The sequence below is a fragment of the Staurois parvus genome, unplaced genomic scaffold (assembly GCF_062004578.1).
Source record: "Staurois parvus isolate SC_StPar_1 unplaced genomic scaffold, SC_StPar_1.0 ptg000530l, whole genome shotgun sequence".
Lineage (NCBI taxonomy): Eukaryota > Metazoa > Chordata > Amphibia > Anura > Ranidae > Staurois > Staurois parvus.
Window position 1 is genome coordinate 7173383 of NW_028318326.1, and position 27555 is coordinate 7200937.

The 27555-nt window shown below is 41.2% G+C and overlaps 1 protein-coding gene across 1 annotated transcript in view; it reads left to right on the forward strand.

Moving 5' to 3' along the window:
* The window catches only part of LOC149451610 (acetylcholine receptor subunit alpha-1-B), a 58066-nt gene extending 34256 nt beyond the window's left edge, over positions 1 to 23810 (forward strand). Inside the window, exons 6-9 of the mRNA XM_089690475.1 lie at positions 3104 to 3341; positions 7393 to 7616; positions 13674 to 13913; positions 16541 to 23810. Coding sequence (XP_089546601.1) covers positions 3104 to 3341; positions 7393 to 7616; positions 13674 to 13913; positions 16541 to 16672 — 834 coding nt within the window. The 3' untranslated portion in view covers positions 16673 to 23810. The remainder of the gene's footprint in view (positions 1 to 3103; positions 3342 to 7392; positions 7617 to 13673; positions 13914 to 16540) is intronic.
* The last annotated feature ends 3745 nt before the right edge of the window (positions 23811 to 27555 follow it).

A 27555-nucleotide genomic window follows, 5' to 3' on the forward strand; every position in this document is an offset into this window, starting at 1 on the left:
AAATTTAGTATGCATGTCAGTATGTGTCAGTTAACAAGGCAATAAATCTGTGACTAATGTGCCTCCCTAAATCAGTTTTACATTGTTATTTCAGGACATATAAGACTTTTCTATGGTACACTGTTTTAATAAATAGCAATGCTTTTGTTATAGGTTAACAAATGAACAAACAGTTGATTTTTTCATTTTTAATTTATTCATTTTACAATACCGTAATTGTATCTAACATTTACAGTAGTAAACAGAAGCACAGTACCATTCAGGCTGCAGCAGCATCTGTCGGCTCAGGATGTTCATTTTGTGAATAAACCTTCAGCCTGCAAGTGATCACTATGAATGGGTGCCATGTTCATGACATGATTCAGAACCACTCTGATTGGTCTCCAATCGTTAGTAGAGACCTTCAGCTGTCAGTGACAGCATGATCTGACAGACCTGTGCATGATCTTACCATTCAAACAAGAACATACTTTTTTTTCCCTCTGCATGAGACTGTGGGCAGGGTTATCTGCACCAGTGCACATGGGGATACCTCTTGCGTGCAGCATGTTCATCAATGCCCGAGACCAGGCGAAAACTGCGGTCATGTGAAAAATCTAACATTAAGGCAGTTTCCCGACTTAGAGATGAGCCATCACTGTGTACAGTAATAAAGTGCAGAGTTCCTCTGAAAAGCAACTTGTCCTATGTCACTACACACTGTAACTTGTATGTTTGCATTAGGGTGGATGTGCTGAGCCTGTGCCTTCTCCACCAGTCCAGCGTACCTCTATTACCTCACTCCCATTAACAGAATGGGGTCCCACCGAGCACCTAGCATGAACCTCATGCGTGCTCTCACTTAATTATTTACTTCCCGTCCCTCATGACCAGGCCATGAATCTCTGCAACGCAGGTTCAGATCTAGTTGCTATTGGATTCCGACCATTGGGGAGGGAGCCAGAACATCGACCCCTCACTATCAGAGAACCCGTCACCAGGTACCATACGTAATGACTGGTTGCTTGTAGCTTGTTCCTTCACTTGGTTACCCATAACAACTACATTCCTCTTCTTGTCTTGCCAAGTTAACCCTTTTGTAGTAGTGTTGCTTCATACCCCGTAGTGCTTTACAGACCCGGGTTCTTTGGAAAATGCCAGAACCAACATGCACCCCTCTGAGTAACTTCAGACCAGGCTCATAATGGTTAATACAGTAGTGTAGAAGTGGAAAACTGAGATACTCCTGCACTTGGGGATAGACTCAATGTCATTGGGACCACGTAACGAAATTCTTGGGATATGCATGCCTTGCTGCCCTCAAAGAACCAGTCCAAATATACTGAATAGAGAAAAACAAACAGAGGGCGCACCGGCCTAGTGCATCACCTTAAAAGTATGTTTATTGAATGTTAAAAAATAGGTATTCTACTCACAATAGTCAATAAATAAAAGGCACATCATGAAGGAACAGCTTTGCCCAATTTGCACTGCATATTTGTCTGTGATGAGAATTCTGGATATCCAAAAGGCTGACGCGTTTCGAGGGCTAGCTTCTTCCTCAGAGCCAACTACCTCTGTCTGTCCCTCTCTTATATATGCTCACTAATGAATCCTCAGTGGTTACATATGGGCCGTCCTAAAGATCTGTGCTGATCTGTGTCAGTGTCGGTGGTGGTGTGTTGTGTTGGATCTGTCACTGTGTGGGATCGTTCAGTTCAGGTGTTCTCACTGTGTGTGTGGGCTGGCCTGCCGGCTTTTACAGTGAAAGATACTGACATAATGAATGCAACAAGACAAAAATATATACAGTATATACAACATCAAAATACATCAAAGTGCAAATATACCTATCTGGATGGATGGAAGCGATAAAATATATTATATACTATATATCATATAATATATGGTGTGCATGAATGACCATAAAAAATTTGGATGATAATATGTGTACTCTGTTTTTCAAATGTAGTATGGCATCTGTTATATAAATAGCAAAGGATCTACTATAATACTGCGATGCTATAATACTTTACTATTTATATAACAGATGCCGTACTACATTTGATGATATATATTATAATTTATATCCTACTCCCACTTCGGCTCCTGGACCTTAGCTGTCCCCTTTTTTATAGCACAGGTGGGCCAGCAAGGACCAAAATCCTGGGCCAGCTGTTGGCTACCTAAACTGTACATATTTCCAAGATGCCTACAGAAACAATAGTAAAGTGAATGTTAACTGTGGAACAGGGGCGGACTGACAACTCATGGGGCCCCCGGGCAATAGGGAATCATGGGGCCCCTGTGTCCTTGCCCAAACTCAAAAAAGCCTATGAAAAAGGTACCAGGGGCATCTCATGGGGCCCTCTACTGACTCCGGGCCCTCGGGCAGTGCCCGAGTTTCCAAATAGTCAGTCCGCCCCTGCTGTGGAAAGTGCATGTACAGTTTGAAGATGTTCACCTGAGTAAATAAGGTGAAGCTGTGTTCACTCTGATACCTAATCTTATTAAAGGAGATTTAAAAATACATGGTTTTGCTTGCATGTGATTGGGTGAATAGAGTGAGCACAACTTCAGCTTATTCACTAAGCTAAGTGAACAGTCTATAATTCTTTAGTAATTCAACCTCATTCCCCTTGTAGCAACAGTGCTAACCAGTCAGCCAACCCTTTTTTTAATTAGAAACCATCTTACTTTTAATTTTAGGTTTTATTTTCTTCTTTGTTCACTCTGAGGTACTAGGATTACATTTACAAAAATTCAATATATCTCAAATAAGAAAACTGACTAGGCCAGCCCTATGTTGGTGTTTCATATTTATTTTTAAGTATGAAAATTGTTTGGTGAAATGAATAACTGCTGGTAGTGCTTCTTGTTCTTACAGTATAAAACATTATACCCCTTTGTTTTTGGTTCTTTAGCCATGTTGTGGGTCCATCTTTCTAATATCTTTCCTGAGACCACTTCTATAAAGCATCTCTCTAAAGTTTTGGGAAATTGTTGCTTGTCCAGGTTTCTTTTAATGTAGATAAACTGACCCCTATATAAGGCCAACAATAATGTGCACTGCATCTGGGGGTGTTATAAGTGTGACCACTTATTCTAATACTATATATTTCAGGAAAATGACCGTCCAGACCTCAGTAATTTCATGGAGAGTGGGGAGTGGCTCATGAAGGATTATCGCTGCTGGAAGCACTGGGTTTTTTATACTTGCTGCCCAGATGTTCCATACCTGGATATAACTTATCACTTTGTCCTGCAGAGGCTGTCTCTTTACTTTATTGTCAATGTCATCATTCCTTGTCTGCTCTTCTCATTTCTGACTGGTTTGGTGTTCTACCTTCCCACTGATTCAGGTATGTTAGATTATTATTAGAATATGTTTATCATATGAGTTTCATATTTCAGTTGCATGAGCCTCTAAACATTTTTTACCCATAAGGCTTCAGATTTTAGGGGACAGATGAACATGCAGGCTTAACAGCATGCATAGCAATCTATAAACATGCACTCAGCCAAAAGGGCCTGTTTATGGAAAATGAGAAAGAAAAAAGTGGGGATAAAAAGTGGGGATAGAAGAAGGGCTGACTTTCTAACCTGTTCATTTTTTAAATTTCAAAACCAACTATTGTCAGTGTTTGCAGCCTGCATGCACCCCAAGACATAAGATTATCATCTGATTTGGTAAAAAAATGCTAAATTATGTAATCTTCAATTTATGACCAGGGGCGGACTTACAACTCATGGGGCCCCCTGGCAATAGGGGATCATGGGGCCCCTGTGTCCTTGCTCAAACTCAAAAAAGACTATGAAAAAGGTACCAGGGGCATCTCATGGGTCCCCCTACTGACCCTGGGCCCTCGGGCAGTGCCCAAATTTCCAAATGGTCAGTCCGCCCCTGCTATAGCATACATGAGAAATGTCTAAAGTGGCTCTTCTGGTCTAACACAAGACATTCAGGAACCACTGCACCACATAGGTTGAGAACATGTGTGAACTTTCCTTGAAAAAGAGTGGCTAGAAGACTGGTGCAATTTTCATACATGACCTTGCCTGGAGTTGGTTGAGTGAGCTGGTCCAGCCCTAGAGAGCTGCCTGAATCTCTGGCCCAGTGTGACCCTTGTCCCCCAGGCATAGCATCTGAAAAAACAGCATGACAGTGTTACGGTTTATTGCTGACTTTGCTGTTTAGTCCAGATGATGCCTACATGCTGTAATACCTGGCATTGGGTCACAAAAAGAAAAAAATGAAATAAATCTTTACTCTTGCTGACTCTTTCATTTTTTTTTTTATTGCTTGAGTTAGGCTGTAACATACATGAGAAATGTAAATCTAACTCTGGTATGTAAAGGGATAAAGAATAATAGAATTAAGGATAAAGGATAATAGAATTAGCTTTGCAGTTCAATTTACATTACAACCTAATATTGGCTAGAAAAAGTATGATAATACGTGTGTATACTTACTTTTTTTAAATTTTAAATACTGGACAATATACGTGCATGCCTGGGTAACTAGACTCTCAATAAAGAAAATATACATTTATATAAAAATTGGGTATTTTCATTATACAAGGACAGAGCAACTTCTTAGGATTGACAATATTATTTCATGTTTAGGGACACTATTCTGCCCTGAGCATGAGTAGTAACAAGGGGCGGACTGACAACTCATGGGGCCCCCAGGCAATAGGGGATCATGGGGCCCCTGTGTCCTTGCTCAAACTCAAAAAAGCCTATGAAAAAGGTACCAGGGGCATCTCATGGGTCCCCCTACTGACCCCGGGCCCTCAGGCATTGCCCGAGTTTCCAAATGGTCAATCCGCCCCTGCTCATGACTATGGGACCTTTAAGTTGACCTTCATTCTCTACACTCAGTTTTCCTTCTTCCCCTCCTCCCCTCTTCCCTTTACATAATTATTATTTGCACTTCTTAGTTTCTTGCCTAAGTAAGAATCACATAATCATTGCTTGCAGCCTTCTGGGATATTGACATCATGCAACCCAGGAGGCCACAGGGTACTCTACTGCACACAGCACCATCACCAGGCAGTCTGGCTGTCTCTTGCTGCATTTTGCAGCCACTCCCCTGATGACATGGTATACGTGTGTCATCATGGGGTCAGCTTCAAGAATCTGGAAGAGACATGCAGTCCCCTGATGATGACCAAAGAAGATGACAGCATGGAACTGGGTGTTGATCAGCAGAGCGCTGGATTCCTATAGAACACTGCGGGTTGCTGGACATGTAGGTATGTTTCTTTGTGCAAAACTCAGCTACAGGGGTAAGAGGGGAAAAATTGACATGGGGGAGAAGTTCCTGTTTAAAAAAATACAAAGTAAATTAAAACTGATGCTCTAGGCTCCATGCACACTAGCATTTTTTATAGGCTAAAAAAAACGGTAGAAAAAACACTGGATGAAGAACGCTGATAATAGTGTTTTTTGTGATGGCTTGTAGCAGTGCTTGGAAGCGTTTAGGAGTGTCAGTGCTACATTTGCGTTTTTACAGCACATGAATAAAAAAAAAGCTTGGAAAAAGCTGTTAGGAGTATTTTAGTAGCATTTAGGAGCATTCAGCGTTTTTTTCTGCTTGGAAAATGCTCCCAAAAACTCCTCTTCTCGGGTCCCCCACTGGCGCTCCTGGCTCCTATCTCCTGGGGAGTTCTCCCAGACCATGTAGCTTGCTATGGGGCACCCAAGCAGGTTCACTTCTAAGGCACTGCTCTGCATGTCCATTCAGACACAGAGCTGCAGCTTGGCCCTGTCCCCTCCCTCTCCTCATTGGCTTACTGGCTGTGATTGACAGTAGTGGGAGCCAATGGCTCCTGCTGCTGTCTCAGTCAATGAGGAGGGAGAGTCCCCAGAGAGCTGAGGCTCTTGTGCACATCGCTAGATCGCAATAGGGCTCAGGTAAGTTAAGGGGGCTGATGCACACAGGTTTTTTACCTTCATACATACAGTTTTTACAAGCACTTTAAATGCTTTTTAAGATTTGGTTATATGTTTTTGCATATATTTGAAATTCTAGAACCAAGGGCTGACTGTAACTGAATATCCTGGCAGGGGCAAACGGAGGAATTGTCGCCAGTAGTTACTGGTTAGGCTTCATTCTCTGGGAAATTAAATCCCAACTCTAGTAAAAGTTTTTTTTTTGGATTGGATTAAGGAAGGGTGAGGGTCTATTCACACCAGCTGCTGTGTTACACCGCACTGGAATAGCCGCCCAATGCAGTACAGAACCTCTGTCAATTTTCTACTGCTGTTTCTCTATCAGGGAAATTTCCCTTCATTTCTGATAAGGACAAAAAGTAACCTGAAACCTCTCCAACAGGGACAAAGACAAAAACACATTTTCTTAGTGGAGCAAGGAACGGTTATCATTTCCAACAGTGTTTTAATTGGTATCCATGCTTTTCTTCTGTCCTACAGGTGTCACAGGTAGGGAAAGAGGGAAAATCTCTCATATAGAGTCACAGGCAGAGATTAAACAGGACACAAATTTTGACTTTTCCCCACTCTATCCAAGATAATGGCTACTTTCACACTGATCCGCCGCAAAACCACAGCAAAAACGCATAGGCATTTTTACCGTGCTTTTGCCATGCTTTATGAGCATTTTGTAAAGGATAAGTGACTGCACCAAAAATGCTTCTCAGAGGTGTTTTTCAGAGGCGTTTTGATTTCAATGGGAATTGGTGTTTTTGGGGTGTTTTTTTTTTTTACTCCCCAAACATGCCTCAAAGATGCTGTAAGCAGTTTTTACACCGCACCGTAAGCACAACGCTTCAATGTGAAACCATACATAGATATACATTCACATACATAGGAAAGCATTTTTCTTGACCTGTTCAGGTGCTTTTTTTTTAATGCAAAAACGCTTCAAAAGCTCCTCAGTGTGAAAGTAGCCTAAGAAAACAACTGTCTGAAATGGGGGCTGTTCACGCCAGCAGCATTGGGCTGTGTTGGGCAGCATTGTGAACAAGCACTTATGCTTTAAACATGGAATCTTACTACACACTTTTCGCAAAAAAATGTTAAATTCTTTCCTTATCTCCTTATTTTCTTTATTTCTTCCCTAGTTTTTTATTATTATTATTATTATTATTATTATACAGGATTTATATAGCACCAACAGTTTTCTCAGCACTTTACAATATAACGGGAGACAATACAGCAACAATACAGTTCAATACAAGAGGGATAGGAGGGCCCTGCTCCTTGGAGCTTACAATCTAAGAGAGGTCATCATACACATTTCAATATGACTGTTAAATCTTTGTACAATCAACTTCAAATTTTTCAATATGATGTAATATGAGGATCTACATAAGCCCCCACATATTGTTTGGAAAATAAATTTCACAATTTAAATGATGATTATCAATCTCCTTTTATGATCTGCAGGTGAGAAAATGACCCTAAGTATCTCTGTCCTGCTGTCCCTGACTGTGTTTCTTCTGGTCATTGTGGAACTGATCCCATCAACCTCGAGTGCTGTCCCCCTGATTGGAAAATATATGTTATTCACCATGGTGCTGGTCATAACATCAATTATTATTACTGTCATTGTCATCAACACTCATCACCGCTCTCCGAGTACTCACATCATGCCTCCCTGGGTCAGGAAGGTAAGCTAGGACTGTACAAAACAATGCATTTGTTTTATGCCCACACGCTTGGTTGATCTTTTTCAAGCAGACCACACACTATACTATCTGATTGTACAATCTTTTTTAGATTTACCATTAACTATATAGTGCAAGGGTCTGCCTTATTAGATACTAATCGTATAGATTGCTTAGGTTTGTCCTAATATTACACAGTTTTAGTAACTCTAAATTAAATTGTACAGAGATGGTACAACCGCAATGTATACTGCATGGCCAACCTTAAAGTGGCTGTAAACCCTCACACATGCCCAGTGAAGTGACTGGCCTCAGGTTATATACAGAGATGAAACAAATCCTCCTACATAAGTTGTACCTGTTTATCTGCAGCCATCTTTCCCCTACATCCGTTCAAAATGCAGAGTTTACACAGCATATCTCCGCTCTGAAAAACAGGGAGTAGAACTGCAGTTATATCAGTGAGGAGAGTTCTGAGAGGGAGACACTTCCCCCCCCTTCACACAGCACACTGGAACAGAGTTGAGGCTGTCAATCACAGACTCTGCCCCCCCCCCTCGCCATTTTTCTTTTGGTGTCATAATTTTTTTGGTGTCAGGAAAACTCATCGGAATTGAGGAATGGGGCAGCTGACGGAATTTTATTAAAATTAATTTCAGGTACTTATATAGTACTGTCAATTTACACAGTGCTTTACACATAGATATTGTACATTCACATCAGTCCCTAACACTCAAGGGGCATAAAATCTAAGGTCCATAACTCACATTCATACATACACATACTAGAGCCAATTTAGACAGAATACAACCTACCTGCATGTCTTTGGAGTATGGAAAGAAACTGGAGTACCCGGAGGCAGAGCCGCTGTTAGAAACCATGGTGCCCCAGACAGCCAACCTGACAGGGGCCCTTTAAAAAAAAAAAAACACACAGTTTACTATGCTTCAATTATGAATGAACACAGTGAGTGATCAGTACCGATTATTTATTGTGTTAATTTAGGAAAGGAAGGGGCTGGTAATGTGACATATTTACTGGACCTTTCCCCCACTCTCTGTCATGAAGGATCCTATTGTGTGCTTGCAGCTGCCAGTGGGGAGGCGGCACTGTGGGGGCCCAGGCAGCTGGGTGAATCAGATGTGCACAGGGATCCCCTGTATGGCTCTCTCTGCTGCAGTTGAAAACCAGTGGGAGGGAGAAGAATCCAGCTTTCAGATGCTGCAGAGAGAGCCACACAGGGGACTGGTTCCAGTAATTATTCCCCCACTGTTCTGATCACCTTCTCTTCCCTTATCTGATTCACCCAGCTGCCTGGGCCCCCCTGCTGGCCTGGGCCCCATGCAGGTGGACTGGTGGTACCCCCTTATCCACAGCCCTGCCCAGAGGAAACCTATGCAGGCACAGGGAGAACATGCAAACTCCAGGCAGGTAGTGCCATGGTTGGGATTCAAACCAATGACCCTAGTACTGCCAGGCGGAAGTGCTAACCATTTAGCCACTGTGCTGCACTTAGTGCTCTGGCTTGAAACAAACACACACTATAGAGGGATATGTTTTGGTCATATTAATGTCTGAGATTTACAACCACTTTAAGGCATCTGTTTACACCAATGCGACTTGTAATGAGATTTGACAGTGTCAAACTGCATGACAAGTCGCACCCTATGATCGGCAATAGAACTGTTCTAATCTATTTTCAAAGTAATTCATGCACTACTTTTAGCGATTTCATGTGCTACTTGTATAGACATCTGTGCATGAAGTCGCACAAATGTCTTCCAAGTCGCACCTGAAGTCGCACTGACATCCGACTTTGAAATCATGTAACTTCACTAGATTTCAAAGACAATTCTAGAATGAACCTGGGCTAAAGCTCAATTTCAGGCAAATGTCAAAGAAACAATTTAATGTAATTCCTTAATCATTACATTTATTTTTTTTAATGCAAGCAGTGTAAGTACCTGAATTTGGTGGTGCATGGCTCTAATTGGCCATGTGAAGAAGACCTTAGGCTTAAAGAATACAGTGGGGTCACCTGCTGGCTGGTGATTGGACAATGCAGGAGCAGCAACAAACTTCTAAGGCCCCTTTCACATGGGTGGACTGATCAAGTCCGTCTGTTTTTCAGGCAGACCCCATCGGACCAGCCATTATTCTCATTCTCATATGTCCGTTTACACCCGCCTGCATCCGATCCGCTAAAAACAGATGGATGGGGAGCTGTTCTCCATCCATTTAGCACAGGGGTGTCAAACTGCCAGCTGTTGCGGAACTACATGTTCCATGAGGCATTGCAAGGCTGACAGTACAAGCATGATTCCCACAGTCAGAGGCATGATGGGATTTGTTGTTCCGCAACAGCTGAAGGGCCCTCAGTTTCACACCCCTGATTCTAGCGGATCAGACGACAATCAGATGTAAATGGACAGGAGATCCGTTTACATCTGACTGCCCCATAGAGAACAGTGGCTGTGTCAATGTCTGCTCTGCACAAGCGAAGCAGACACAGACCTGTCATCCTCCTGCTTAGTGGGGATCAGCTGACAGATCCCCCATTGAGCAGGCGGATCCAATTGGTGGAGCTGGCCCCATGTGAAAGGGGCCTAAGTCATAACTGTGCTCTCTTTTACTGCCAGCACATATGTAAACGGCAGAGCCTACTTTGCTCCTAGAGCTATGCCCCCCTCTCTGGCTGTTTGCCAAGGATGACATGGGCCTGATATCAAGACAGACTGAGTTACTTATTGTAGTTGTAAGTAAATTTACTTAATTGTAAGAATTTTTTTAAAGAACTGCACACTATTTGTCTGGAGTTCAGCTTTAAATAGCAAAGTTATTTACTTTGGCCTTTATGTCTAACCAAAAGAAAGCGACAATTGAAGTGGAAAGACTGAAATAAAGATTTTGCCACAAAGGGACAGTCCCTCCAAAAACGTTTTTACATCTGAAACATAAAGTAGTGTATGTACACAGTAGAACACATGTTTGTAAACCCTTTTATCAACCCCAAAAATATAAAGTATAAAATATAACCAAATAAAATTATTATTCAACTGGTTTACCTGCAAACATGAAGTTGCCGTGAGTTAAAGGAGTAGAAGTAGAAGTAGAAGCTTCATGTTTCAATCAGAATCCATTTTGTGCTGGGATGACTTCAGCAGAGAGGCTTATTGCACTTAAAGCTAAACTCCAGCTACAAATACTGTAATTCCACCTGAATATATACCTTAATAGCCACAAAGGATATAAATCTATTATATGTGAACCAAAAGCCCTTGCAAACCCAGATATTACCATATAAAAGTAGTAGTACATCATCACTGTACTGTACATAGTTTGTGCGAAGAAAAGAGCTGTGGGAGGGGCCCACCAGTCCCACCCACTGCAGGCTTCCAACAGAAGCTACAGGAGGGGGTGGAGACAAGACCAGTCAGTCTGCACAAGGAGAGAGAGCAGCAGTAACTGGTCTTTATTAAAGGAAGTTCCAGTACAGTACAAAGCCTTTCACATTGGATTACTGCACAGATCTGGAGGAAATAGACAAAGAACAGCAACATTTAAGTAAGAATACATATGCCTCTTGAATTTACACAATAAATGTAAGTAAGTAAATGTCCAGCCAAAAACTTTTTTATGACTGAATAAGCAACCCTTTTTGAGTTTGTACTGCCATCTGGGACTTTGTTAAGCCACATACAGACAGATCGCCCATCACTTACTAATCTGGTGACAACAGTTTACCAGACAGGAAGCGAGGGAAATTCTGCAACAGGGATATTTCGTACTCCTTTAACCGCTTCCACAACGCCCTATAGCAGAAATACTGCTACAGGGTGGTACGGGTGTGCAAAATCACGTATATATATGTGATTTTGCAGTTCCGGATAGGGGGCACGCGCGCCCTACTCTCGCCACCATTCACGGCCTTGGATATCAATCACCAGGTCCCAGCCGGTGATTACTCGCTGGCACCTGGTGATCGCCAGGTTTCTCCTAGAGGGGGAGAGACTTGTGTATAAACAACACAGATCTCCCCCCTGTCAGTTCCTGCACACTGCTTTGTATGACTCTGCATAGCAGAGCCATACAAAGCAGTGTGCTTACAGTGAAGCACGCACACAGCCCCCATAGTGAAACAGCACACAGTTAACCCTTTGATCGCCCCAGATGTTAACCCCTTCCTGCCCTGTGCCATCAGTACAGTGTCAGTGCTTTTTATTAGCACTGATCACTGCATTGGTATCACAGGGGATGTCAGTGACACCAAGTCAGTTCCCCCCAATGTCAGAATGCCCGACGCAGTCCCGTAGTCCCGCCATAAGTCACTGATCACCGCCATTTCTCGTACAAAAAAATTTTTTTTTCAATTCCATTATATATACTGCCTACTGCCATTTGTAAACACTATAACTTTCATGTAAACCAAGTAATTTACACATATTGGTATTTTTTTTATAGCAAAGACATGTAGCAGAATACATTTTGGCCTACATTTATGACGAAATTAGATTTAGATAGATAATATTTTTTTCAGTGGACATATTTAATAGCAAAAAGTCAAAAATATTGTTTTTTTCTCAAAATTGTCAATTTTTTTGTTTATAGCACAATAAAAATAAAACATGCAGAGGCGATAAAATACCACCAAAAGAAAGCTCTATTTGTGGGGAAAAAAGAATGTAAAATTTCATTTGGGTGCAGCATTGCATGACCGCGCAATTGTCAGTTAAAGCAATACAGCGCCGTAGCGCAAAAAATGGCCTGGTCAGGAAGGGGAGTAAATCCTCAGGTGGGCAAATTTTCCCTTTATTTCCTGTCTGGTAAAACTTGTGTTACTGGGACAGTGAGTGAGCCCCAAATAGCCATAAAAATCAGGCAGAAATTCTAATCCTTCCATACTCTAATCAAAACCATTGGGATAGACTTATGCTTTAAAGTGGAACTAAACTGTATCGGAACACTACAAACTGAAAATGCTATTTAATTCACTTTTAATATTCAAAGCAAATGCAACCATCCATCCGTGTCGCCATGCTTTATTCTGTTGAGAAATCACTTTGAAAAACACCCCCCTAGCATTTTTAACCATGGCTATCTTTAGTAAGGACAGGTGGTTCATGTAGCATTTACTTCTTGGAATCCCCTCTGCCCTTAGCTCAGGCATGAAGGCAGGAGGGTGTGCTTAGATGAGAAAGCCCCTCCTCTCCTACAGATGAAAGAAAAACAATGCCCGTGAAGACTCCTGGGATGTATAACATCATTTTAGCCTAGGCCAGAAACCAGGAAGCAACTGAAGTAAAGCCAAAAAAAAGGTTGACACGAGTAAACTTAATATACCTTCCTATCTATTTACTAAAACTATTTACTGAAGCTAGCAGATGAACATTGCAGACAGTAAGCCCCTGTTCACATATAGGCGAATTGGATGCATTTTGAACTTCGCCCGATTTGCGTGACATGTGAACCAAACCGGCTTTCTATGAAGCCAGTTCATATATGTTTAACCAAAACACCTGCGCTCTATTGCCCCCCCCCCCCCCCCCCCCGTTACACAATAGCTGCTGTGATATACACAATAATGTGTAAAAATAAAAATAAACCAAGATATACAGCACTTACATAAAAAGCAGAAAACAAATAAAGTGCTCATGTGGACACTTTATTGTTTTGCACTTTTTATGTAAGCGCTGTATATCTTGGTTCATATTCAGTTCTCATATGTGCAGACCAGCCATAGAGCATTTATAAATAGAGTCCAGTATGATTTTCAGTCCAGTTCAGGTGCAATTTCAAGTGTCATACACTATAAAATTTACACCTGATTCGCACCTGAACCGGTGAACAAAACCACACCCGACTCCTTTGAAAAATCGCACTGAAACCAGCCCAGCAAATATATGAACCTAGTCTTAGTTTTTCCTATTTCCATGCTATGCTGGAGGGATCAAAATGCATGTAGGTTCTGTGTGGGATCCGCATTGTCTGAGACAATTCTTCTGTCATAAATAAGGCTAAGGACACTTAAAGCAAAACAAATTTATGTCCCCATTTTTTCAGGTATTTATTGATACAATCCCAAATATGATGTTCTTCTCTACCATGAAAAGACCTTCCCAAGAAAAGCAGGGCCCAAAGATTTTTGCCGAAGACATTGACATATCAGAAATTTCGGGAAAACTGGGTCCAGCTGCTGTGACTTACCAGTCACCAATCTTGAAGAACCCTGAAGTCAAGAGTGCTATTGAAGGAGTCAAGTACATAGCAGAAACCATGAAATCTGACCAGGAATCCAATAAGGTATTTATCACAGATTTTGTCATCTATCTATGGCTAAATACAATAAAGATGGGGTATACTGATCTCTAACCAAACAGCTTAATCTTAAAAAAAAAGTCCAATGCTGATTTTGAATGTTTGCCCACTCACAAAGAACTGATCAGTCTAAAAATCGAATGGTAGGAGTATTGTAACACTGAGAGACAGAATAGCAACAAAAATTCAAAAGAAATGCATGTCTAACAAATTATGCACAGATTTGCATGTTCATGAGGGAAATAAATATTTGATCCCCTATCATTCAGCAGGATTTCTGGCTACCAGGTGTCTTTCATACAGGTAACAAGTTGAGATTAGAAGCAGTCTCTTAAAGGGAGTGCTGCTAATCTCATGTTGTTACCTGTATAAAAGACACCTGTCCAGAGGAGCAATCAAACAATCAGATTCCAAACTCTCCACCATGGTAAAGACCAAAGAGCTGTCCAAGGATGTCAGGGACAAGATTGTAGACCTACACAAAACTACAAAACTATTGCCAAGCAGCTTGGTGAGAAGGAGACAACAGTTGGTTCAATCATTCGCAAATGGAAGAAACACAAAACAAATGTCAGTCTCCCTACATCTGGTGCACCATGCAAGATCTCACCTCATGGAGTGTCAATGGTCATGAGAACAGTGAGAATTCATCCCAGAACTACACATGAGGATCTTGTCAATGATCTCCAGGCAGCTGGGACCACAGTCACCAAGAAAACAATTGGTAACACACTACGCAGACGAGGATTGAAATCCTGCAGTGCCCGCAAAGTCCCTCTGCTCAAGAAAGCACATGTCCAGGCCCGTCTGAAGTTTGCCACTGAACATCTGAATGATGCAGAGGAGGACTGGTTAAAAGTGTTGTAGTCAGATGAAACCAAAATGGAGCTCTTTGGCATCAACTCAACTCGCCGCATTTGGAAGAGGAGGAATGCTGCCTATGACCCCAAGAACACCATCCCAACTGTCAAACAAGGATTGAAATCCTGCAGTGCCCACAAGGTCCCTCTGCTCAAGAAAGCACATGTCCAGGCCCATCTGAAGATTGCCACTGAACATCTGAATAATGCAGAGGAGGACTGGTTGAAAGTGTTGTATTCAGATGAGACCAAAATCAAGCTCTTTGGCATCAACTCAGCTCACCGTGTTTGGAAGAGGAGGAATGCTGCCTATAACCCCAAGAACACCATCCCAGCTGTCAAACATGGTAGTGGAAACATTGTGCTTTGGGGTCTTTTTTCTGCTAAGGGGACAGGACAACTGCACCGCATTAAAGGGACGATGGTCGAGGCAATGTACCGTCAAATCTTGAGTGAGAAGCTTCTTCCCTCAGCCAGGGCATTGAAAATTGGTCGTAGATGGGTGTTCCAGCATGACAACGACCAAAAACACGTGGCCAAGGCAACAAATGAGTGGCTCAAGAAGAAGCATATTAAGGTCCTGGAGTGGCCTAGCCAGTCTCCAGACCTTAATCCGAAAATCTGTGAAAGGAGCTGAAAGTTCGAGTTGCCAAACATCAGCCACCAAACCTTAATAACTTGGAAAGGATCTGCCAAGAGAAGTGGGCCAAAATCCCTCCTGAGATGTGTACAAACTTGGTGGCCAGCTACAGGAAACATCTGACATCTGTGATTGCCAACAAGGGATTTGCCACCAAATACTAAGTCATGTTTTGTGAAGGGGATCAAATACTTATTTCCCTCATGAACATGCAAATCAGTGCATAATGTGTTAGACATGCATTTCTTTTGAATTTTTTGTTGCTATTCTGTCTCAGTGTTGCAATAAACCTATCATTCGATTTTTAGACTGATCATTTCTTTTTGAGTGGGCAAACATTCAAAGTCAGCAGGGGATCAAATACTTATTTCCTTCACTGTATGAGGACTGAATGTATAAGAGTGTTAGCCAAAAAAAATTTTGGAGCATTAGATTTGTGGTAGTCTTGCAGGAGAGAGTACTGATATTGAACAGAAAGCCACTAGTAGTAAGTAACATTAGGACAAGTTTACAGTGACTCTGTATTGCGGTAATTAAAGTACATCTAAAGTCAAAGTTTTTGGGTTTTTTTAAATCAATCAGGAATTTTTCCATCTGTGTCCCTTCTGGGATATTTTGTATACACAACAGGAAGTAAAACTAAATCTCCCCAGAGATAAATCCCCTCATAGACCACCTGAACCGCACTTAAATATTTCCCTCTATTCCTGTTCTAGTGACAGCTCAAGACATTATATTTTATCTAACTTTCATTCCTGGTGACAATGATCAACAGAAAAAATAGCAATGGTGAATATCCCTAATGAAGGTACATACATCAACAAAGACCCAACAAAGGTTATACTTCTTCACCAAAACTATACAAAAAGTGGCAGCTCTATGCAGCGTTTAGTAGCTGCCCACCACCAGCTGATGTTTTTATTGATTTTTCTAAGGCTTCTGGGGTAGGAAAGAGATGGAGGGGGTTCTTTGCCCAGAGCTGGGCTTTAACCACTAAACCACCATTAATTTGAAGGCAATAGGTCTGGTAGAGTTCATGTAGAATCAGCCCATGTGTGATTCCCAGTGTGCTGTTTACTTCAATTTCAATATAACCCATGTGCTCTCTGCAGGCATCAGAAGAATGGAAGTTTGTTGCAATGGTGCTCGATCATGTCCTCTTGGCAGGCTTCATGATAGTTTGTGTCATCGGAACACTTGCTGTGTTTGCAGGACGCCTTATTGAGCTAAATTCTCAGGAATGAATATTGCTTGGATTTCATGACATTCAAAAGAAAAGGCCAAGAGGAGGAATATTATGCCTGTAATCAGTCATTCTGTACAAAGTATTATTGAACATATGCCATTCAAATACATAATATTGGTAATGTTCTTAAAAAAGATTTCCAGTCTGGTAGAAAAGCAGAACTCTTTTTAACATTCAAATTATTTTTTAGAATTCAAGTTCTACTTATTTTTCTTGCAAAGGGAAAAATTCAATAAGATCTGACTCTCTGGCAGATGTTGTGCCCTTATCCACCCCACCATTGTACCATGTTTACTAACAGCATTGGCGTGCATCATTTTTTCCTGGTTTAGACCACCACATGGCAATGTGAAAACATAGACCCCCTCCGGTCCTATTTTTTTAAATTCTTCCATTTTGTTTTGCATGTAAAAGATATGGGAACATTTAAACAATTAGTGCAAAAATGTCTAAGGAAATCCTAATATTCCTAAATAGTTACCAACACATCATACTGTGAGTGCATCAGATCATCTCCGCAACAGTTCTACCAAAACTGACTTTTGGGCCTATTTCATGAGGCCATGCAAAGTGAAATGGCAAAGTGCAGCATGCATTCATATACATTGGATTTATGTTTACTGTAATAACATTATGTAGGAAATTAAAGTGTATGTCCAGCCAAAACTGTTGTTAAGTTTGGATAGCATGAAGAATGAGTAGAACTTTAGTAATATTTGGGGCTCAGTTACAGAGTTTTCCCGGCACTTCATGTCCTGCTGACAAATTTTTGCCAGTTATGGAGTGAGGGGAACTCTGCAACAGCAAGACAGACAGAAAAAAAATTATTTTGTGATATCTCTATAGCATCACCCACCCTTGTTTTATATGTTGCTGATCCATTTACTGTCTCCTACGGTGTTAGTTTGGGTATATGCTATGTATACTGTGCCAGTGCTAGTTACTCCTAACTGAGCCTGTATATTGTTACCCTACAGTTCTCTGTCCAAGAGGTCTCCTGGTTTCTGCTTCTGGTCATATATGAGGATTTGCAGAATGCACAATATGCATTACAGCCTTAGGTGCATAGGCGCTGAATTGCTGTAGGTCACATTTTATAACAGCGTTCATTCAGCACATGCACGAATGTCCACGCATGTGGAGGAAGGCTTCCTAGTGGCTCAGTGAGCTGATCTGCCCAAGTGTCTCTGGAGGATGGACACGTGCACTTTGGAAGAACTACTTGAAGCTATGTTGGTGGTTGAGTTAGGTCTGGTTTGAGGTCTAGACCTAGGATTTCAGGCAACCTGGACATAGGTTTAATAGTGTACTTCTGTTCAATGGGGTGTATTCTGCAATCTTCTTGGTATGGAAGAAAACCAGGAACTGAAGGCTAGTAAGCTTCGGGAGACTCATTAAAGACATCTCCAGATATCGATCAAGATGAAGTCAGTGCAAACCATCTCACATTCAGTCTATTCCAAAGATCTGACACCGTCTATCAGCTTAAAGGATATGTATGTTTATTTCTCTATTAAAAAAATTATTTAGTTGTATCTCTGCTTTGCAGTTGGAGATGTCCGCCATCATTTTATATATCTCCCATTTGGCCTCTCCATGTCCCCCTGGACTATTTCAAAGTTTTCTGACAATTATATTATTCTTTAGGGAGAAATGTATCAGAATCCACCACTACCTTGACAATGTAGTCCTCCTAGCACACAGCAGAGAACAGTGGCTTCTTTAGAGAAGAAGTCTTATCTACATTGACCAGTTGCAGGTGGATAGTAAAAAAGTCACCTAGAGCTCACTTAGACTCTTACTTTCAGTACAGTCAGCACATCCATTTCTCACCGGAGAGAAAAGATACTGGTAGCCAAACAATGGGTGAAGGAGGCCCTCTTAGCTAATACTCTTTCTGTGACACAGTGCCTCAAGTTCATGAGAACACTGACTGATATGATACATATAAAAAAATTGGCCCCATCAAACCCCTATAACAGGGGTTTCTGTAACATTGTTTGGAATTGTTTTCCTGGAACAACAGATCTTAATTACTCAGCCCATGAAGAATAGCATGTAGTGGTGGACTGACAAAATTAGCATTACAAATTGCCATTATATTTAACCTGCAATGTACATCACACACCTACCAAGGATTGATGACTCAGGGTCACTGGGGCTTCTTAGACAATGTCAAATACACTGGAACTCAGGGCATCAGGCTCCGCCCTTTAGACTTTTGCTCAAGTGATCAAGGGTCAAGTCGTCTCCTTATATGTGGACAACAGAACAGCATACAGTATGTCAGGAAGCATGGAGGAAATCACAGCAGGACTTGAGCACTTTGACTTAGATAATCAAGTGGCCACAGTCCAATATAATCCAGATCTTGGCGGTATATGTATCAAGGCCAGAGAACATGGGGGGCAATACACTCTCTCCCCATGCCTTGGACAATGACAAATGATATTTGCTGCCTCAAGTGTTCTAAATGATGAAGAAATTGGGGCACAAATGGTGCAGAAAGGCATCTCCCCAGAATATTAAGTTGAAAAAGTCAATCTCAAGATTTCTTAGCTCTCAGGCAGTAGCAATCAATGCCTTACCGCTTTTTGACAAGCTTGCAAAACATTTTCCTTTCCTCCTGCTGTACATGTTTCTGAACAGGCTAGCCAGGAATTGTGGACAGCGATGGTATTCCTACCATTCTGGACCAGATGACTGTGGCTCTCCCACCTGTGCCAGGTCAGCATTCAGGATCAGTTTTCCTGCCCCAGAGGCACAACGTTCTGTCTCAAGGCAGCGTAATCCACCAATGCCCAACTTGGTTGAAAATGATGGCCTGGCTTTTATGAAGAGTGTGCTCAGGAGAGATGGCTGTTCAGATGCAAGCCCGCTATTCATGCCTTCAGAGTCCTGAAGCATTGAAAATCTTGTGTTGAAGGCAGACTTTCTGGCTGCAATTACCTCTGTATCAGAGATTACAGCATGCTGAGCAATTTTTCAGTTTTTGCCCAACAGAGTTGTCCACATTCAGAGCTTGGACATTCTACTCAAAGTAGCATCCAAGTTCCACATTATTCAGTATTACCTACTTTCACTATGCCACAGGGCAGCTCGATTTATCCCCTTAATGTAGACAAAGTCCTGAAAGCTACTGTGGAGTTACGAAAGTCAGAACAACTGTTTGTGATTCCTAGAGGGAGAAACAATGGTAAAGAGGCTTCCCTGAGAAAACTATCGGCGTGGATCACCAAGGTCATCAGTTGGACTAATAGGGAGAACTCTTTTCTGATGCAAGAAGAGGTGACTGGACATGCAGCAAATCCTTGAATGGTGTCAGTCAATACGTGGGCATCGCCAAACACATTTCTGTCCCACTACTGTGTAGATTTTGCCACACTGAGTACTTTTGAATTTGGACAATAAATATTGTTGCTCTTAAGGAAGATTCAAAGTTATTGTATCCCACCCAGTCTTGGTAGTTAATTGCCATGTGTGATGCCATGGAGATATCAGAAAAACAGAAAACTGAGTACCAATACTTACCATAATTTTCCTTTCTTGACCTCCATGGCATCACACGAATCCACACTGAGTAGGACTATCTAGTTATAGAATACCCCTACTAAGGTGGAACTCAATATTATAGATAAACATCTTGGAGGGATTAGCGGGAGGCAGGGTCAACCTATGTGTGATGCCATGGAGAGCAGGTCAGGTCAAGTCAGGAAGAGATAATTACAATAAGTATCGTAATTAATTTTTTGCGTTCTCTAGTAGAGTTGGGTAAGGCTAGAACCCCATCTGGATTTTATTTTTGTGTGTGTCCCTATTGCAGATTTCTTCTCACTTCCTGCTTAGTGACACCACTGTCAGCAGGACAGGAAGTAAAAGTAAATCTGCCAAATAGCACTAAAAAACCATAAGAAACTCTATCCAAAACTAGAAAAAAGTGTTGGGCTTGACACACACTTTAATTTTCTTAGAGAAAATTTAATTCTAAAGGCAAATATCATGTAGGTTTGAAATCTATTTTTCCACGTGAAACTGATATTTAAATATTAAAAGCCTCTATTTGTTATGTATCAGTATTTTATTTCATAAATCTGTACTTTATTACCATCTCAAATGCTCTCCTCAATAGACAACTCACAGGCTCTCTTGATTATCAAAGGTCAGATATTGTTATTGAAGGAGTGATAACCTATTTGATAACTTTTTGTGAATTGACATTTATGGAAAGCAGTGTTAAAAGTTAAAACATTGCATTGCTCAGGAATAATGATAGTGGAAGAAAATATATGCAGCATTTACATTGATAATGTAAGGTAAACAGTTTTGTAAATTGTGATCATAATAGAAAGAACACACAATAAAGCAGAAGACACAGATAGTAAAGCTGGCCATACACTAGTAGACTTTTGTTCAAAATATTTTGTTTTAAGAACATTTGTTCGATTTTATAATTATTAGTGGGGTCAACTAAGGTTGAACTCAAATCCACCTTATTTTCATATTTTCTCAGATAAACGAATTTTCTAACACGGTATGTGTTTTTTGTTTAGGAAAATACATTCATTCCAATATCGAATACTACTACTTGGTGACAGCTCTATAGCCGTAAGACAGCTACAGCGCAGTCATCCATTTCTGGGAGGGCGTCCATGGACATCCTCACAGAACCCTGCCACCTGTGCGCTCCTGGGGTACGCATCAGGCATGTTCTGTCACAGATTGGGCCAAAGGGACAATCACAGCGGTCCTTTACCATGTGATCAGCTGTGTCCAATCACAGCTGATCACATATAAACCGACTTGCCGGTTATCGGCAGTTCTTTCTTCACATGCTGTGTCTGTGTGAGGAAAGGAGAGCTGATAACTGGCAAGAATGTCAGTACATTGTTTACGCTGATAATCAGTGCCCTGATTATCAGTGCAGCCCCCATCATTGCCAATCAGTGCAGCTTATCAGTGCCTATCAGTTCTGGCTCATCAGAGCAACCTCATCAATGCCACTTCATCAGTGCAGCCTCATCAGTGCTCATCAGTGCAGCCAATCGGTTCCCATCAGCGCGTGTTATCAGTGTTTACTAGTGTAGCCTTATCAGCGCACATTAGTGCAGAAGAAAAATTACTTATGTGCAAAATTTTATAATGGAAACTAAGAAAATGTTTTTATTTTTTAAAAATGTTCAATCTTTTTTTCATTTGTTTATCAAAAAATAGAAAACACAGTGGTGATTAAATACCACGAAAAGAAAGCTCTATGTCTCAAAAAATGATACAAATTTCATATGGGTACAGTGTTGCATGACTGCACAATTGTAATTCAAAGTGCGACAGTGCTGCAAAATTGGCCTAGGCAGGAAGGGGGTTAAAGTGCCCGGCACTGAAGTGCTTAAAAGCAAGCAAAATTTTTAAATACTTTGGAATGACATTCGGCAAGTCATTGAAAATACTTAGAATTTTCCTATGAATGTTGAAAAATCTGGTAGTGTATGGCTAGCTTGAAGCTTCATATACTGTCTCCATTGCACATTATAATGACACAAGCCCTTTCATTGCCTTAAAAAAGTGTTCATTCCTCCATGGGGTTGCTGCTACCCAAAACAAGGTAACATACATATTTAGTTGAGTTTGTCATATTACTGTATATGACTTTTGCTTTAATTTGAATTATTTTTCATGATTTTTTTTTTAAATATAGTTCCTTTTAGTTATTAAAAGCTCTGCTTACAGACAATATTTGCAGAGTTTCCGAGATATAATACAATACGGGGGGGTGGTTCTGCCACAAGGGCTTCTTTGTTTGCTTATTAGCAGAGTTAAAGGGAAGTTAGAAGATAAGGGAGCAGAAAAGACAGTAAATTGTTCTGTATGTCACCTTCAGTCTGACATTTTGGGGAGTACACAGGTTTCCAAGGGACAAAAAGTCTCAGTCTGTATTCATTTTGACATTATGGAGTTAAAGGATAAGTTCACCTTTGGAACATGTCACATGTTCCACCCATTTTTAGCTTTATTTACCATGAGACAAAAATAACAGAATCCTGAGGGAGGGGGTGAAGGCCACTATGGGTCCTAAAGTCTTATATGGTTACCATAGACTTCTATGGCTTGTTAAGTAACTCTGACTCCCATACAGAGAAGCAGCCTACTAGCAGGAGAAGAAGACCTCTTCAGCATCCATCTGCTTCCTCTGCTGGCTGATCTGCTGGGTGTGGTTGTACTGTTGACTAATCAGTGTGACTGTTGTATTGGAGGTCGAAGATTTGGGTGCGCTGCTTGGCAGAGGTGACTAAATCCTGAAACTGGCTGAACAGAAATAAAGAGCTTCTGGTAGAGCCCTTCCTGATCCAGCCAACCTTAAGCATCCAGAGAAGGGAGTCCCTTAAAGCAGGCTTCTACACCCGTCCATCCCTTAAAGGGATCTCTGGCCAGTTGGATCCTGTACCTACCCGTGGGCTCCTGAAAAGCACCACCACACCTGGTAGGAGGATTAGCCCGGATTACGATCTTATCCAATTCCTAAAGGGGATCTCTACAGTGTCATTTAATGTGTATTTACTTTATGCATCTGGTGAGTGCGTAATTTTACCACATGATTTGGAGCACTATTTGCGGATTCTACAGCTTATTTGCACTTAGAGCTGCACAGACTGTCACTTTATTGGCATACTCATGAACATTATTATTGTGTTTTTGTAGCGCTGCACCTTTTTATTTATTATATTTTAGACACACACACACTGTGACTGTGACAAACCCCCCACTCCCTCTCCCACACACCTGAATAGAACTTGGTTCCACTCATATCCCAAGCCTCCCTATTGGACTTTTAGTTTGATGTATAGCCTCACTGATCAATGGAGAGATTTGGAAGGCAGTAGAGGGGATGGGGCCAATATTGATGTCTAATGGCATGCATGTGATTTCAGCTACCTATATCTCGGGATCTACTGATCATTCTGACATGCACTGAATATAACCTCCACTTATACATTGTTCTATCAGATGCCTGGTTTGATTTGCACAGGTGTAAGACAGCTTTACTTCAAACAAGAAAAGTTCTTTGTTCCATTAGATTGTGTAAAAAATGTAGCTGAATGTTTGTTTTACACATTTTTATTATTAAAACGTGGATGAATACATACTTGGATCTCAGATATTATCTGTTGGTAAATATAAACTATACTTGATACAATTAATGTACAAGACACATTAATGTCATCTCCTGGTATCTACTCCTATTTATTAGGCCTTATTCACACGGGTGTCAGTCCCTACTGCCCCTCTGAAATATAATCTGTGGTGGATCACTTTTAGAGACAGTTTGCAGACATTTAGAAGACAATACTGTCACTTTCTGAATGCCTGTTTTTTTCCAGGCAAATGTATTTGATATTTATTTGTTTTAGTTTGTTTTTTTCTTTTCTTTTTGTTGTCTGTATTTTTTTCTTTAGCCCACAAAAATTAATAAAAAAGGCTAATGAGGGGCCTTTTCTGGCACAAGAACAGATCATAGATAGTTAAAGGGTATTTCTATAAACCTCAGGAGCCATTTATTAACCATTGTACCTTTAAATACAGCGCAAAATCACTTTAATGTTGCTGTCCCCATTGTCATGAACAAATTTTGCTAAATTTTGCCCAAATCAACACATTTTCAATGAAATTAGCACATTCAAGTTTGCTCATCCCTAACAAGATTGAAAATTAAATGAAAACTATTCTGCAGTACTGTACCTTTTATCATTGCAAATATATGTAATCGTAAAATAAATGTGAAAGTCCTGGATTTTGGTTAGATTTCATGGGATAGAATCAGTTTACATGAGTCATATTTTAGCCTTGCCAAGGAGTGCATGACACATTATTGTACTATGACAAACAATATACATTCTGCACTTCTCAGCATGTTATTTATAGACAGCCGTGTCCGGTTGCACATTAGTTACATCGTATGAAATTAGACATACATCATACATTTTTTTTTTAATGACAGTGTATGCAGGTTATGCTTGTAACCATAGCACTCAGCATATGAATTCTTTATTAACATTCCAAGCCATTATATATATTTTTCACCTCATTAGATGCAGAAAAATAGTCCTGAAAAGTCACAGTGATGAGGCTGGACTATAACAATGTTGTTTGCTTTTAATTCAATCTTAAAAAACAAACTTAAAATAAAAATTTATCTTTTCAAGCACTCCTGGCTATATAAGGCTGCATGCACATGGCCACATTTAAAATACTCCCAATTATGCTGCATCTTTCTATTAAGAGCTGTAAAAAAATCTGGAGTAAGCATGCTCATTTTGGCACAGGTTTATGCAAGTCAACCAAACAGCCAGGAAGCTATCATTTGCAAACTAAGAAATCAGTAGTGGCAGCCTCCATTTTTTTTAATGCAATGCCAACCCCAGAGGAGCAGCTCTGGGTCCCTCCTGCCCTACACTAGTGATGACCCACCTTAACCAGGATCTGAGAGACATCAACACAACTGCACAATTTCAATGGGCTTTATTGAAGGCAAATCTCTAAGAAAGGCAAAGGTTAGACAACAGTACAAACAATGTGAACGAAATATAGAGAATACTATTACTGGCAATTACAGGTGGCAACACAAAAAAAGTCAGCCTTTTGTGGAAGAAATGCCTATTTAGTAATACCAGGCCCTACTTAAATCACTGGCCAAGATGACACTAAATGCAACACTGCCAGCACTGGGGCCCTTACTAGCAGTGGAGCACTCTTTCCCCAAATGGGAGATTTGTAATCCATGGCATAGGAAATTGACATAATCCCCTAATGGCAAAGCTCTTCATATTCATAAACAGTAGCAATGAATGCCACTATGGTGGCCAGTAGGCCTCTTACCAAACTGAAACTAGGGTGAAGTTCTCTTGGTCAACATCTGGCCCTGGAACTCTCTTACAAGCAGGACTAAAGCACAGCCCATGTGTGTTGGAGGTCCTCTCTCAGGGTCCACATGGTCATCTCACAGTAGTTCCAATGAAATGGTAGGAAAACTGGAACACTCTAGACATTGGAAAAACCAAACATTGGAACATCCAAACACCGGAACAACTGGACACTAGAACAATTGGATCCTGGAACAATGTGAACTCTGGAACCATAACACAGGAACAGCAGTACATAGCCTTTTGGGGTTCATCAGCAGATTCACCCTAGATGTAGCACAGCAGCCAGATGGCTCAGAAGCAAAGTCCTAAGTCAGCAGTCCATTTTTCTACAGCTTATTGTACAACAGCTCTCAGTACAGCAGTCCCTCTCACTATAGCACGTGGTTCCATATAGCTCACAGCAGACTACCCAATCCTCCTTTTGGTCAGTACACAGTAAAAACACTTCAGCCCCCAAGCCCCATACACAGTTATCAAAGGACTATCAGCTCTCCGTGCTGATACTTATGTACTGTGTCCTGTTAGGAGGTGGGAGGAGAACAAACTCCCTGTGCAGTGACCATTCCCAGCTCACTCTAGCCCTCAGTCAATAGGAAGTTCTCCTGCCCCATTGTTAAGAGTAGGCAGTAGCAGCAATCAATAGGGGTTGTTCATTGTTCTCTCTTCCTGCACTGTTACTCAAGCAGAGAGGGTAAAAAATCGTAGTCTGAGATTGTGCTGCGCAGGAGATTCAGGGGAATCCAGCTGGCTCTACATTAGGTTCACATTAGTTCATTCTCAGAAAAGTGATCCGCTGTACAGCAAAGCAGTCACTATTAGGCATTCAGGGGATGTTTCAGCTATTTTTTTTATTTTTTTCAACAAAGGGTAAATTAATGTCCCACAATCGTGAGCCACACCTTTGTGGCACGGCCCTATAAACTTGAAGGACAAGTGCTGCCTGTCAACTTGACATGCCATGTTACATTTGCCATGGCCACAGCATGTGAACAGCCCTCTCTGAGTTCATTGTGGTCAAGGGCTGTAAAACCTCAGCTCAGCCATCTATTTTTATCCCCCCTTCCTTTCCCAGCTGCTCATGTGAAAGAAGCCTAAAAAAATTCCTTTAAATGCATAAATCAGGAGTTGACAATGCATGCTGGGGAATTTTAGTCTTTGCCAGTACAGTTCACCGAAACACAAGGCATATGAAGTCCACTCATACAGTGAGGAACAGAAGTATTTGAACACCCTGCGATTTTGCAAGTTCTCCCACTTAGAAATCATGGAGGGGTCTGAAATTCACATTGTAGGTGCATTCCCACTCTGAGAGACAGAATTAAAAAAACAAAATTCAGGAAATCACATTGTATGATTTTTAAAGAATTTATTTGTCTTGCACTGCTGAACATAAGTATTTGAACACCTAAGAAACAGCAAGAATTCTGGCTCTCAAAGACCTGTTACTGTGCCTTTAAAAAGTCCACCTTTACTCCACTCATTAATCTAACTTAGTAGCACCTGTCTGAGCTCTTTAAAGACACCTGTCCATCCCACAGTCAGTCAGACGCCAACTACTACCATGGGCAAGACCACAGAGCTGTCAAAAGACACCAGAGACAAAATTGTGGACCTCCACAAGGCTGGAAAAGGCTACAGGGCAATTGTCAAGCAGCTTGGTGAAAATAGATCAACTGTTGGAGCAATTGTTAGAAAATGGAAGAGGCTAAAGACGACTGTCAGTTTCCCTCGGACTGGGGCTCCATGCAAGATCTCACCTCGTGGGGTATCACTGATGATAAGAAAGATGAGGAATCAGCCCAGAACTACAAGGGAGGAGCTGGTCAATGACATGAAGAGAGCTGGGACCACAGTTTCAAAGGTCACTGTCGGTAGAACACTACACCATCATGGTTTCAAATCATGCATTGCACGGAAGGTTCCCCTGCTCAAGTCATCACATGTCCAGGCCCGTCTGAAGTTTGCC